The sequence below is a fragment of the Arvicola amphibius genome, chromosome 4, assembly GCF_903992535.2.
Source record: "Arvicola amphibius chromosome 4, mArvAmp1.2, whole genome shotgun sequence".
NCBI classification, from domain to species: domain Eukaryota; kingdom Metazoa; phylum Chordata; class Mammalia; order Rodentia; family Cricetidae; genus Arvicola; species Arvicola amphibius.
This window is the reverse complement of record NC_052050.1, coordinates 17726590-17740923: the sequence shown is the minus strand read 5'-3', so window position 1 is coordinate 17740923 and position 14334 is coordinate 17726590. Positions and strand designations below refer to the sequence as shown.

General features: G+C 53.5%; 1 protein-coding gene across 1 annotated transcript in view; it reads left to right on the top strand.

Annotated features, from left to right (window-relative positions):
* Nucleotides 1–876: 876 nt before the first annotated feature.
* Wnt3 (Wnt family member 3) overlaps nucleotides 877–14334 on the top strand; it is a 38013-nt gene continuing 24555 nt past the window's right edge. Inside the window, exon 1 of the mRNA XM_038328313.1 lies at nucleotides 877–956. Within this exon, the coding sequence (XP_038184241.1) occupies nucleotides 877–956 (80 nt within the window). The remainder of the gene's footprint in view (nucleotides 957–14334) is intronic.

Here is a 14334-nt window from a genome sequence, read left to right as displayed (position 1 = left end):
CCCGCAGGAGAAAGTGACCGAGTCCTCCCGCAGGAAATGCTAACGGCGGCTGGTGTCAGTTGCAGGAAATGCAAAGGCTGCAGGAGGTCGCGATACCAATCTGACTCTTGACAAAAGACTCAAATGACACTAGCTCTGTCCCCCGGCGCCGCCGGCTGGCAGACCTTCGAGCCTCCGCTGACTCTCCCGTGCGCCCCTTGGACACCCTGGAAGAGACCTGCGACCGGCTGGCGGGGTCGCCAGCTCGCCGGCACGGGAAGGCGGGAGTCTGGGAGGGGTTGTATTTCCCGAGCCCCGATCCCAGTCGCGCGATCTGCAAACAACCCCTTGCTTTCTATTCTTGATTCCTTACGAGCCCAGTCCCAAGGGATCACAGTTCCACCGACAGAAAAGCGAGCCACCCATCAATGCCCAAACAGACCCATTCACCACGTGAACGCCGGGTCAAAGCCCCAGCTCCCTAAACCTGACTCGCGTGGTCTGGGGAGGGAGCGTCTCGGGCCGGCAGAGAATCCATCGTGCCGGGTCCTCCCGAGGCCTCCGTGCGCCCGGGGCGCAGGCTTTGCCCAAGTTTGCCGGGAGATGCCCTTCCCAGAGCCGGAGTTGTGGGCCGGGAGGGAGGGGCGCGTGATTGACAGGCTGAACTACAGACTCATCTCTTACCTTAGGCCGCGGGCGCTGATTGGCTGCTCGCTGACATCCTCAAACCCGGCTGCTCCGCGCTGGGCTCCGGAGGGGGGCGGCTGCGGGTGGAGGTGCGCTTCTGACAAGCCCGAAAGTCATTTCCAACCTCAAGTGGACTTTGTTCCAACTATTGGGGGCGTCGCTCCCCCTCTTCATGATCGCCGGCAAACTTCCTCCTCGGCGCTGCTTCTAATGGAGCCCCACCTGCTCGGGCTGCTACTCGGCCTCCTGCTCAGTGGCACCAGGGTCCTCGCCGGCTACCCAATTTGGTGGTAAGACTTGCCTCCTGTCTGCTTGCGGCCCCGATCTCTCGGCCGCGCCCGGGAACGGTGGGGGGCGCTGGCCGGGTCTGGGCAGCGGCAGGCCTAGGGCTCCTTTCTCCTTGCTTCCTCCAGCCCCCCAGCGGTCCACCCTTCCTGGATTTTCTGCTGGTGTTGCCTACCGAATCCAACTCCTAGCTTCTCCGATAATCACCATTTTCCCTGCTACCCGCCGCAGAGGCGGGAGGGCTCTCCCTACCCCTGAAGGTCTCATTCTCAGTCTTCAGCCTCTCCTACTCTAATTTGGGGGGGGGGGGGGCGGAGACCCTTCATTCGCTTACATTTGGATTTCTGTGCTGTCCCTGGGGCCCGGCCACTCCTCTTCTCCATTTTAGGGTCTATACATGGGCAAAATTATTCTGTCCTTCTTCGCCACCCTACCTCTTCCGTGTCTCGGTCAAAAGATTGCTTCCACAATACTCGCGTTTGCCTTCATATTTCAGACCCTAAGGGCTTTGGGGATCCTAAAATGGGACTTGGGGGGCATTTCACCAGATTTTCCCCACTCTGCTCTAGATTAATTTTGAGCCTCCGAAGTGAATGTAGAATTTGCTGGTCCTAGATGCCATTGCTGATCCGGGTATATTCGTTCTTTGCTTGTCCAGCCCGGAGAAAAGAGGGTTGGGGGCTCTTCGAAAATGTACTTGTTTTGGAGGGAGAGGTTTGTGTTGTTCTTTGAGCGAAAACCCAGTTCTCCATGTCAAATTCGTTGCATTTGGGAGACGGAGAAGGGAGGAGAAAGGAAGAGGGAAAGGGGAATTCTGTCCCTGAGAAATACGGATACAAAAGGCATTTTATAGTAAATAAGACTGGGAATGCAGGCGGAGTACTTCGGGGCTCACCGGGTGTGTGAGAGAACTGACTGGAAGATAAACAGCCTTTTGGGAGCCCCCCCGGCTCCAAGGATGCCCCCGTTCTCCAAGCTCCACTGCTGCTCCCCCCTGCAGGTCCTATAGGGAAGGCTCTAAAACCAGTTTTCTAAATTATACCCCAGGTCTCCCAGTCTCCAGCCTCCTGCATTCCGGAAAACTTTAATAAAAGAAACCTCCCCTCTTGGACAGCGGCAGGCGGCCTGGGGGTGGGAGGCGAGGAGGAGGAATTTGGGACCTGTGAGTAAGATGGAGACTGGCCCCTGGGGTGCAAGTTAGAGAGGAGGTAAAGTGCCTACCTGAATGTCCCCTCCTTCCTGCTACCTGCAAGCCTACAACATGAGGCTCAGAGCCTACCAGATGCTGGGCCACACCCCAAATCTTCCAGCTGCTTTAGGGATATCTGGGAGCTAAGCCATGGCCCGGCCAAGGGTCTATGTAGAGGGACCAGGAGTTGCCCCTGAGGCAGATACCCCAAGGATAGACAGGCTTTTCTCCCTGTGGACTTGGGCTGGTCTGAGGCCTTCTGTGTGGTGTATACAGAGCCTGTGCAAGCTGAGGGCAGCCAGGGATTCCAGGGTGGGGTTCTGCCAGGTGCCTCTTGACTCTTTTCCTATCCCTCAGCCGAGGCAATGCTCTACCTTCTCTGGGAGCAGAGGCAGAGATGCTTGGAGCATTCGGACATGGATAAATGAATGAGGAGAGTGGGCTTCCTAGTCCTGTGAACTGGAAGAGAGCACTTCCTGGGGCAGTACCAGGGGGTTAGATGGTGGTAGCAGTAGGGTTTGTGTGTGTTGGTGTCCAGGAATGTCTAGATAACCAACAAGAAGCGATAACAAGAAAACCTAGAAGGCTGAGACAGGCCCTAACATAATGCTACACACATGGCCTGTTTGGGGGTCGAGGGGGGATCAGGTGGCTGCTTTGTCTGAGAGAGAGAGAGAGAGAGACAGAGAGACAGAGAGACAGAGAGAGAGAGAGAGACAGAGACAGAGAGAGGAGATTTCAGAGATGGGTGGTTTGTCGGTGCCTGTGGTTGCCTCTGTGTATATGGTGCAGTGTGTTCTGGGTCTATGACCCTGAGAAGTATGTATGTGCACCAGTGTGTCTCTCTGGGTGAGAGCTGGTAATGCCTGAGACCTAGGCAACTGTGCATGTGAAATCTTGTGGCCTGTGCCCAGGAGATCTGTGGCCTACTGCATACAGGTATCAGCAAGTGGTTGGTTCTGTGACGTGAGACAGAAGTCTGGAAGTATCTTTGCTTGTGTAAAGGGGACCACCTGGCTTCTGCTTGTTATACTGGACGTTACAATATGTGTGTTTGGATCTGTGAGTTGTTTGTGCATGTGTCTGTGTAAGACCCTGCACACTTGAGCATGCCTTCTTGACGGTATAAGGGGGAGGCTCCGCAAATGTCTTTGTGCATGCTATCGGTGTTTGGGGCATGATCTGCTTGTGGTTGGAAGTATGAGAGCGAGCCTTGTACCGATACCTGGAGGAGGGCTGTGTCTAGGCCTGCTTCTGATCTTGTCCCCTGGTGCCAGTAGCATAGTTTTGTGCCAGTGGCTATGTGTCTGTGGCCGTGTTTACTGACACCTGACTTGTGGGCGTGAAGGACACCTGAGATAGAGTGCTTGGGCATCCATGGCCCTGAGGGGAAGGACCGGCAGGAAGTGGATGTCTTAGAAGGTAGTTGCAGACACAATTGACTTGGGCTCCCAGCTGGAGTGGGGGCAGGGCCTTCCTTGGCACCAGCGTGCCCCGTCTGCTTGAAGACTAGGGCCCCTGACCCTCCTTCTTTTGCAGTTTCCTTTCGGTCTTAGAGCTGGGGTGGGGCATGAATCACCTTCTTAGGGCTGGAATTGGAGAATGGTAGGCCTCGAATTCTTGATTCCCCCTCTGCCCCCAGGCAGGCAGATTCCAGTCCTTTTAGCGTGTGAGTCCATCACTGCCTGCCCTCCTTGGCCCACCCAGCGCACACATTCCCCAGGAGGGGTTTACAGGAGAATTTTGGTCCACATCACCTCAAGGAAGACACCCCCCCCAACCCCCAGTAACCTATCTCTGTTCTTCCTTGCTTAGGCCCTAAGACTGACAAACTGCAGGTGAGGAAGGGGCTCTGAGAGGCCTCTCACTCTAGAAGAAAGCCCTGTGCTCCAGAGGCTCTGAGCTAGGCAGTAGCTGCACTGGGCCAGGAGAAGTGGCAGCAAGCCTGATTTGTAGAACTCTCCCTGTCAGTACTAGTTAGTTGCTGGTAGAGAAATCTATCCTCTTTCTCGGGAAAAACCCATCTTCCGAGGGCCCTGCCTGTGTCATCTGTGCTCCACAGGAGATGCCCGATAAAAGGGGCTTGGTTGGCTGGGTGGCTCATCTCACTGTGTGACTAAGGACCGTTGACCCCCCCCCCCCATTCTGGGCCACTTTTCTCACATTTTATCCAGAGTCACCTGCCCACCCAAACTTGCAGTTTAAGGGAAGATGCTTGCTGAGGCCTCCAAGCCTGTCAGGATACCTGGGCTCTTATTCTACTCCAGGGCCCATCCCCCGCCCAAGCACCTATCTTAAGCCCTGCCTCAGTTTCTCCGTGTGTCACATCCTGCTGCCTCTCCCCTGCTCAACACCCACCCAACAGCCGGGCGTTCAGAGGCATGGGAACGTGTTCAGTCAAACCCCGGTGGGGGTCAGTAGGCTGGGCCCAGGGAGGCACCTGGAGACTGCGGGGGAGGAAGGCCCCAGGCCAGGTGTTAACACTTGTAACAGGCAGGTATTACAGCTGGCTGGGGCTAGAGCTGGTGAGGAGCTGAGCTGGCTGGAGGCTGTTGATCCCACAGACAGACAGACAGATGGGAGATACCAGATCGGATGGCCAAGCTTCAGCAGGGTGGTCGCCCATCCAAAGAAGATCTTGCCTTGGGGGATTCGTCTGGGGGAAATGAATGCAGGCCCCTTGGAAATGAGTTCATGGCCCTCCTGCCCAGCCCACCCCTATTGTGGCTGGAACCTCCAGCTCCAAAGGGAGCTCAGTTGGTGGTAGATCTGTTGGTATCCTTCTGATGGCATCATATATTGATTGTTAAGTAAACAAACAAAAAAAGAAAACAGGTCCAAAGATGTACTCTTACCAGGAGCTGTGTCCTTGGGAATAACCTACTGGAATATATAGGAATGAAGGCATGTGGGAGGGGGGAGACGCAGCTCTCAGGGGAAAGTCCCCCCAAATTTCCAAGTGTCTAATTGACAGCTTTGGGACCAGGAGGTAAAAGCTGGTGTGACCTGCTTCTCCATCTGGGGAGATTCTGAGGTCCTGGGGATCCGGGCTGTCTATCCTGTAATGAATCCTGAAGGCAGAAGAGGTGACCTGGGAGTCTAGATCCATTATAAAGCTGGTACCTGCTGAGCAGCTGCTGGCTCTAAACTCAACTAGAGCTCCCCAGGGCCCGCATTCTCTCACATCTGGGCTCCTGCATCCGATTAAAGAGGCATGAGGCAGACAGCAGGGTGGGTGGTGTCTCAGGTAAGAATTCCCAAGGAACAGACTGGTCCAAGCCAACTTCTCCCATTCAGTCACTACAGAACTCAGTTTGTGGAGGATGCAGCCAGCTGGGGAATGAAAGCTAAATCCAGAAGCCTCTGACCAAAGCTGCCGAAGAGAAGGGCCTTCCCTACCCCTACCTACCTAGAAGGCTAGGCCCCCACATATTTTCTTTCTTTTTTGGGGGGCAAGATCAAGACAGAGTTTCTCTGTGTAGCCCTGGCTGTCCTGGAACTTGATCTGTAGACCAGGCTGGCCTTGAATTCGGAGATCTGCTTGCCTCCTGAGTGCTGGGATTAAAGGCCTGTGCCACCACTGCCACTGTCTGGCTATCTATTCTGTTTCTATATATTCACACTGGGTGCTGAAAATTGTTCAGGCTGGGAGTAGAGAGACTCACGTCCAAGTTCTAAGTTTACCACCAGGCTGTGTGACCTGGAATGAAGCTCTGTCCCTCTCTGTTCCTTCGGTCCCTGCCTCTTCTGGGCGTCTCAGTGTCCCAGGCATATAATGGGGACTCCACAGCAGACACTTGGGACCTAGTGCACCCCCCTTTATCGCTGTAACTTGGTATACCTGCCCTAAACCCCAAGCCCCTGTCCCACTACTGCCAAGCCTTCATGATGCCCTTCCAAACCTCCCCTCAGCATTTCCTTCCTGTCTCCAGGCTGCTGGCTCACATATCTGTATTTTTTTCATGTTATCTGAGCAGCCAAGGCACAATGACCTCTCCCAGACTCGGTTTCCCCATATGAAAAACAAACAGAGTTATAGCCTCTACCTTGTGCAAGCTCCTAGGATACTTCCCAGAGACAGGAAGTACATCTCGATGTGCGACCCTCTCTCTGGTCCCCAGTCCAGACTCGACTCTTCCAAGAAACCTTCCCAGGTTGGTCTGCATGGCCCTTGTTTCTCCTTGTCCTATAACGCTTGGCATTAGAGCCCACAGACTTGTAACTTTCATCAAAAGTAGAGGAAGTTTAGCCTTTTGCTGCCCAGGGAAGGAAGAGTAAGGTAGATAGAGGTTCTGGGGTCTCCCCTAATCCTCCTGACACCCCACAGTCTCCCAAGCTTTGAAGCCACTGTCATTTCTAGCTGGGACATAGAGCACACGGCCTGGTAGGGAGGGGTAGGCTCGGGGCACTGGCTGCTGGAGCAGCCCCACGAGATGAAGTGGCTTCTGGAGTTGGGGGATGACTCAGAGGGTGGTTTATAGACAGAAGGCAGAAAGCCTGGCTCCTGGCAGAAGCCTGCTACCTAATTACATTCTCTGGGGGGTGGAGGTATGGGGGGGACAGTAGGGCAGAGACTTCTACCTCATTGCCTCTGGGCCTGATACCTGTGATGTCCTAGCTCCAAACAGGGTTCTTCTTAGAGAGTGACTCCATTGTCCTGAATGCTAGGCCACTGAGAGGAGGGGAATGTGGGAAAGGACAGAGCCCCATGGAGACGCCCCCAGGACAGACTGATTAGAAGAGTGGGATGCTGGGAAGGGTCCCTGGGTCCCCTACCCTGCTTCTGTGGGAGAATAGCTAAGCCACCTGGGCTGAAGACTTCTAGAATCTTCTCCATGTAGCAGCTCTCCACTTCCCCTTAGTGTCCAGTCCTATGGTTGCCTGTGAAGACCTTCAGGTTGTCCTGGGGCTTGGGTTCTGGTGACCCATGGGGGCAAGAGGCCAGGCCTGGAGTTCAGAGGCTGATACCTAAGTCTTTGTGGTAGACAATATGTTGCTTGGAACTGTGATTACTGCCTTGGGAGCCCAGAGGTTTTCCTGGTAGGATCAGCCTTGTACTAGAAGGGAGGAACCCCGCTAGCCCTCCTTTAAACTAACTTTTCTGGGAACCCCAGAGCTCACCTGGCTTCCTGGCAACACACGTCTGTCTGCCCATGCTGGCCAGTATGGTGACTCCAACAGTCTCTACTTCAGTCCCAGGTACTTTATCTCTGGTCCAGGGGCCAAGGAAGGTATGGGGCAGGCAGGGGTAGGAGTGCTAAGGCCTGCAGCACCGGTCTGCCTATTTGAGCTTGGTTAGTACAGCTGGCAAGAGTTGGCAGGGGTCAGGATGGGGACAGCAGACAGCTCTCTGCTTTCCCCTGAGGCAAGCCTTCTCAAAATGGCCTCATTAATGTATGTGGAGTGAATTCCAACAATGTCAGGCACACTGACACATCTAAAGGAATGATGGGGTCCCAGAAGTGCGCTGTGCTAGGGGACAAGAGGAGTCAGACTGAGAGATGGTCTCCAGGTAGGGGGTCAGGGGACCTGAGCTGTTGAACGTAGTTCTTCCTCTTCCAGAATGATGCGCTGTGCACGGGGGTCAATGGATATTTGAATCATCTGTGCCTGGTGGGAGACTGGGAACAGATTCCAGGGCAAGGTACAGACTATTAACTTTACACTCGAGCAGCCGCGAGGTGCTGGCTGAGTTGCCAACCTTCCCAGGCCTCAGTTTTCTCATCTGCCAAATGGACATTAACACAACTTCCCGGCCTGTGGAGCTGCTAAGAGCTCAGAATTATCAGTCTTGCCAGAATCAGCAGCTACCATTGCTAGAATGATGACCAGGGGGCTCCACCTCCTACCCAGGGGAGGTGCAAGAGTAGCTACAGTGGACCCCCAAACTCTGAGTAGAATCTGTGGGAGCAGAACCCTTGCTTGGGTTTAAGACTGAGTGACAGCAGGCATGCCCCAGTTTCAGCTCCGGAGGCTCACTCAGAGCCCACAGACCTAATCCCCACTGAGAACTGGGGTAGAAGGTCTAGGTGGAGGTGAGGGATATGAGGTCAAGGTGGGCATCTGCAAGGGCTCTTCTGAAGCCTGAGGGCATCAGGAAATCAAACACCCCCAAGGAACGCCAAGAAAACCCACAGTAGCTGTCTCTGTTCCACAAGCTGCTGGAGAGGCTGGAGGAGAATGTGTGTCCCTGTGCTGGCAAGGGGGATGGGAGCAACAGGACCCCATGCCCAGGTCTGCTGGGAGGGCCTTTCTGCCAAACCTGCCCCTGGGCGCTGAGTCCCACTTATCTGTCGGAGCCAGCTGGATCGGCAAAGAAAGCCAATCTCCCAGCGCCTGCTAAGAATGCAAATGGAGGCTTGTGACCATGTGAACCAGCATGCCGCCTCCCTCCAGCTTCTTGTGACCATGTGAACCAGCATGCCGCCTCCCTCCAGCCTCTCCACCCTTTATAATGTGGCTTTCTGAGGGTGTCACTCTGCTCCTCTTAAACCTCCCATGGCTCCCCACTTCCAGTCTAGAGCCCCTTTGTTTGTTTATATACCTATACAACAAGCCTTTCGGAACCCCTCTCAAACTCCCTCCTCAAACCCAACATCAAGTAAAAACACAAGCCCCCGTCCGAACTTATTCACTGGCTTCTTCCTCTTCCTCTGAGCTGGGGAAGGCAGGAAGACTCCAGGTTGGCCAGGGCTTATTTCTGCTCTGCTCATCATGGGTCCCACCTGGCTCAGGTCACACAGCTGGCAGCCCTGAACTGTAGAGGGGCGGTCGGTGTCTCCTAAGGCAACGGGACCTTTCCCTGAGCTGCTGCCACTGTTCTAGATGCTGGGGCAGCTCCACCATGTCCATTCCATTGGGCTGTGTTGTTCTTTCTCAGCCCGGATTGCAGAGTTTTTCTATTTATGTGTCCTTCCTCCAGATTTACCCAGCTCTTGCTATGCATCTGAAATTGGTAGGGCCTAGGGGCAGGTGTCCTTGGGTACTGCATGCTGTGTGGTGGTCTACACAGACCTCTGGGATCTAAAAGATATTCTCCCAAGCTTAAAGATGGGCAGGAATGTCACATAGGCCACACATGGCAGGAGGAGGGTTGGAACACATGCCCTTTCTCCTGCCCCACTTAGGTTTGCAAGAGGACTCCCTAGTTCGGATGAGAAACTGTTTATTCGCGTAATGCTTTGCTCTCCAAAAGACCATTCTGAGGCCAGATCTTACTCGACTTTCAACTTGCGAGCCGTGACTTAGTGTATGTGGATCCCACTCTCAGGACCCGAGGAACTCTTACTGGGAACAGACGCCTGGCCCCGGATGTGGTCAGACTGTCCCCAAGCTGGGACGGTATAGTGTAGCATGTGAATGTTTTGTTGCCCTTTGCTAATCTTGGCCAATCATTGGTCCTCTGTTTTCTTAACTGGAAGATAGGCAATGATCACCATGGTTCCCGCATACTGCCTGGGCCACCACCCTCGTGGCTCCCTTTCCTTGGCATCTAATCTTCACCCTGTGGGGGCCAGAAGGAATTGTGTCTTTGTGTGTGGGCAGGGAGAAGCTATGTCTGAAGATGGTTAGGAGGTATGTTCATGTGTGTATTGGAGTGTGAGGCCAGGGTACAACCTTGTGTGGCTCCTCAGGCACTCTTGTGTTTGAAACAGTCTCTCACTGGGACCTTGGTCTCACTTATTAGGCTAGGTGGACTGACTAGTGAGCCCAGGAATCTTCCTGCTTCTGCCTCCCCAGCAGGATTACAGGCACACCACCACGCCCAACTTTTTTTCATGGGTTGGAAAGACTGAACTCGGGTCTGGATAAGCCATCTTACGTCCCCAGCCTCAGAATCCAAGCCCACGTCCTCGCCCTGAGTGGGTGCCTCAGAGCTGTGGGTTTTTCACTTGACTTTCACAGCTAAACCTTCGGCATTCTTTGCCGCTGAGAAACTAGAATGCTGTCTCCCTTCTTCCAAAGCATGTTTCCTTTATGTCCCAGCCATTAGGAAAGCCAGAACCACACTTGATGCCGGATGCTTACATCTGTGCTGACCTCGAGGGGCATGTTTGCCCTCTTCTTTGCCAGGTCCAGCTCTTCAGGCTGCATTCTGTTATTTACCCAGAAACATTTTGTATTCTCAACTCCTCGCAGGTAGACCCCATGCCTAGTGCATCTAGAATTCTCCATGCTTGCTCTCTGTGTAGTGGTTACCGATGCTCCATAAATATTTTTTTTCTTCAGATGGGATGTTGGGCTGCTAGCTGTGCTGAATTCTTTCTGAAAAGAGTCAAGGCACACAAAAATGAAAAAGCAAAATACATTTTTTTTTTGGTTTTTTTGAGACAAGGTTTCTCTGTGTGATGGCCCTGCCTGTTCTGAAACTCACTTTGTAGACCAGGCTGGCCTTGAACTTAGAGATCCACCTGCTTCTGCCTCCCAAGTGCTAAGATGAAAGGCACACACTACTGCCAAGCAGCAAAATAGACTTTGTTGGCATGGTGGTAGTATACCTGTAATCCCTGTGTCCAGAGGCTGAGACAGGAGGATTACAAGTTTGAGACCAGCTTGGGCTATACAGTGAGATCCTGTCTATAAAAGAAGAAAATGGTGGGTGGGGAGAAAAGTCGCTGTTTCAGAGAAACAGCTCTGAGCAAACAGTTTGGGGATGGAGAGAGTGTACTCAGTGTCTATGGTCTCCTTCTCCCAGTCTGCAGAGACCTTGTCTTCAGGGATGCTTCTTGCAGGGATGCCACCACAATACGCTTTAGTCTAAACTTGAACGTCACATCTTACTTCCAGGGATTCTGTTTCTTTTTCTTCCAAGACAAAGCCTCCAACATTGTAGCCACGGATGATCTTGAACTTCTCATCCTCGAGTTTCCAGCCCCCCCAGTCCTCGGACTAGCACTCACCACCATGCCTGGTTTTATTTGGTGTTGATCATGTGTGCTAGGCAAGTGCTCTACCAATTTAACTATGCCCCGAGTTGGGGGACTCGGCGGTGGCTGTGCCTTCCCTTTGCTTGATCCCCAACACAGCTGTTTTGTCCCACCTCTTTCACTTTGGAAGCTAACTGGTGCTCTTGGTACCAGGTGGCACACACAAGTACCCAAGTAGCCCTTCCCCTTGCGACAGACCAGTTGCTGTTATTCCAGAAGTCACTGTGGAACTACCAACCTGTAAAAGGTTAAGGTCGGCAGGAGAATGGGAGCTAGCAGAGAAGATGGTCTTTGGATCGCACAGGGTGGCCTCCCCTTAGCTCAGGCTTCCCTGTTAGCCAAGCGCTGGATGGACAGCCTGGCTAGGCCTTGTCTGACCCACACCACTGCTGTTGAGAGCTGGGCATTGTGATACCTCTGACCCTGACACTCAGGAGGCCAAAATAAGCAGATTTCTATAAATTCAAGACCAGCCTGGTCTACATGGCAAGTTTCAGGATGTCCAGAGACAAGAGAAGCCCTGTCTCAAAAAACCAAAGAAACAAAAATAAAAACCTAACAGATGAAAGCAGAAGTGGAAGAGAACTTTGGGGTGAGGGAGGGGAGGGTAACCTGCCTGCCACCCAACAAGGCTTCAGCTTACCTCTCAACTCCTACCCTTGGTTGGCACCTCAGAGACCAGCCCACTTAGCCCCTTGTCTTTGGCAAAGAGAATGTCCAAATCAACCCTGGGTGGCCCTCCACCTCAGTGGAAACTTCTGCAGGGTGAGAGATTCTGGAGCCTTCCAAGGATAGCCATGACTCTGGCATGTCCTTGAAGCTAAAACAGTGCTCTTGTCTCCAGAAAGTGAGGAGCTGGGGGACAGGATTTAAGAACCAGCAAGTAGTCAACCCATCCTCTGGGTGCCCCGCCCCCAGCCTCGTGTGCATGCCAGTCTTAGATGCATGTACTCTCTCTCTCCCATTCTACAGGTCACAAACTGAGGCCCTGAGAGAACCACACTTCAGTGCCCAAGGCTTCTCAGCCAGTAGACCTCAGCTCTCTTTACAGTGCTGACTGCTGAAAGCCATGCCCTCCAGGGTTCCTAGCCCCTCAGTAATACTACCTTCCACCCCAATCACCAGGAAGCTCCCTAGAGGTCTATCTGCAGATTTAATCTAAGCCCAGATGCATGAGCATCACTGAAAGTTCTCAGTTTGCATTTGAAGCCTGGATGTACTGGTCCTGGAGTCTCCTTTCTCCAGAACAGTCCCTTAGGTTGCATGCCTTGAGCCATTTGTCCTTCAGGACTTTCCCAGAATCCTTCACTAGTCCTATGATTCATAGAACCGCCTTCAGCTCAGGTGAGGAGTGGTGCTTCCCTGGTCTTTGAGGCAAGAGAGGTCTGCTTTACCGTCTGACAATTATGCTCCTCTCTATAGGGCCAGGAGAGTGGAGTCCCAGTGCTCACACCCCCAGGGTCCACACCCACCCTCATCACACTCCAGGTATCCCAGAGTCTGGGGACACTTTCCCAGATGACCCTTATCCCCGTTCTGAGCTCTGGAAGTTTTTCCTACAGGGGTGAGTCACACTGCTGATGGCACCAAAAGAGATCAGGCAGGCTCTTTGCAGGGACTGTGGCTACCTGGAGGTTTGGCCAGGTGTCCAGCATGGAATGATAGAAGGATGAGCACAGCAGAGGCCAGGGCCTCTTTCTGTCCATGCCATCATTTTCTAGAATGAACTCCTTGGAGAAATAAACCTTTCTGGTATTTTTCCCAGGTAACAGGCTAGTATAGTTAAAAAAAATTGCATTGGTATATCACACACACACACACACACACACACACACACACACACACACACGGCTCCTGTGAGTTCAGGTCAGCGGGCTCAGTAAAGTGCAAACATTTGCTAACCCGAGGTGAAGGTTTTCAGTCTGTGGTACTAATCGTTCAGTAGTCCCACCCCACACACTCTGGCAAGGCTGAGAAAGCTGGATGGGAAAGTCGGTCTATCGAGGTTCTGCCAGCACAGGATCTGGGAGAGGGCTTGGTCCTCACTCCAGCCCTGCAGCAGGGGCTCACCTTCGCATGTGAGTCTCTTGCTCAACAGCAGTCCTGGGGACTGCCCCAGCTGTGTTCCCTCTCCACTTCAGGCCCCTCTCGCTAATCTTGGGTCTCCTCTTGACACTCTCAGTCTCAAATGACCTTCCCTGGTGCTTAGCCAGCTTTGTGGTTTCCGATGGTGTGATCAGAAGGACGGTGGCATCACCAGGTAACACAGCTGACTGCGGACACTGGCCCTGCCTGGCTCTCCTGGCTGCCTGCTTCCCTTCCGCCTTTCACTTGCGACGATTAGAGCATGGCTCCTGGGGACAGTTCTGGGCTTCTGTCTAGGTAGCCGGGTGACCTTATTTTCTCTGAGCCTCAACTTTTCCCTCTGTGAAACGGGGATCGTGAGGATTAAAGGCTGTAACATATGAGACAGACAGGGTCTGGCGTCTACACAGTGAGTAATCCTCCCATTTGCCATCATTAATCTCGCTGTACGTTTTGTTGTTCTTGCGATGCGTCACCTCGCTGCGCCTCTGTGCATCCCCTACCTTCTCTTGGGGAGGTTGGGAGGACTCCTGTCCACCCTGAAAGGTGAGGCTGGCACCATTCCTCACCGAAGCCCTCCACCAGCACCTGCCCCTCCCTCCTGCAATCTCAGTAGGACCGGCCCGGTCTTCATCATCCCTCCCCACCCCTGCCAGACAGCAGAGAAGACAGGCATCTTGAGGACAGGTCCTAGGTTGAAGGGACAGTGCTGAGGGTGTCCTGCTGGACAGAGGCTCAGCCTTTCTCCTCTAGGTGTGTTCCCCCCGCCCCGATGTCCTCCTCCTCAGGACGATCCACTGACACTTGTCGTCTGTTTCTTGGCTTCTAAGTCACATCTTGTGGGCATCCATATTATTTTCCCAAAGAGGGGCTCAGCTCTTGAGGACGTAGTTCTGCTCTGTGTCTTTGTCACGCAAGTGAGCCTCATATCACAACCTGAGGGATGAGGAGCACAGCTGGGCAGTACAGTCATTCTCCATAGCTAAGCAGGGCTTAGCTGCTTCCCACACAATGGGCAGCATCTCCGTCCCCCATGATCTTAGCAGGGCCCAGTTTTGAGCTTCTAGCTTGTGCCTTCCATGGACACACACCCCTTGCTGCTTATGAAGAAGAGCTGTCAGGGAAAATGGCATGTCTCAGACCTGTCACTTGGTGGCTCCCAGACTTTGGGGGGGGGCGGGA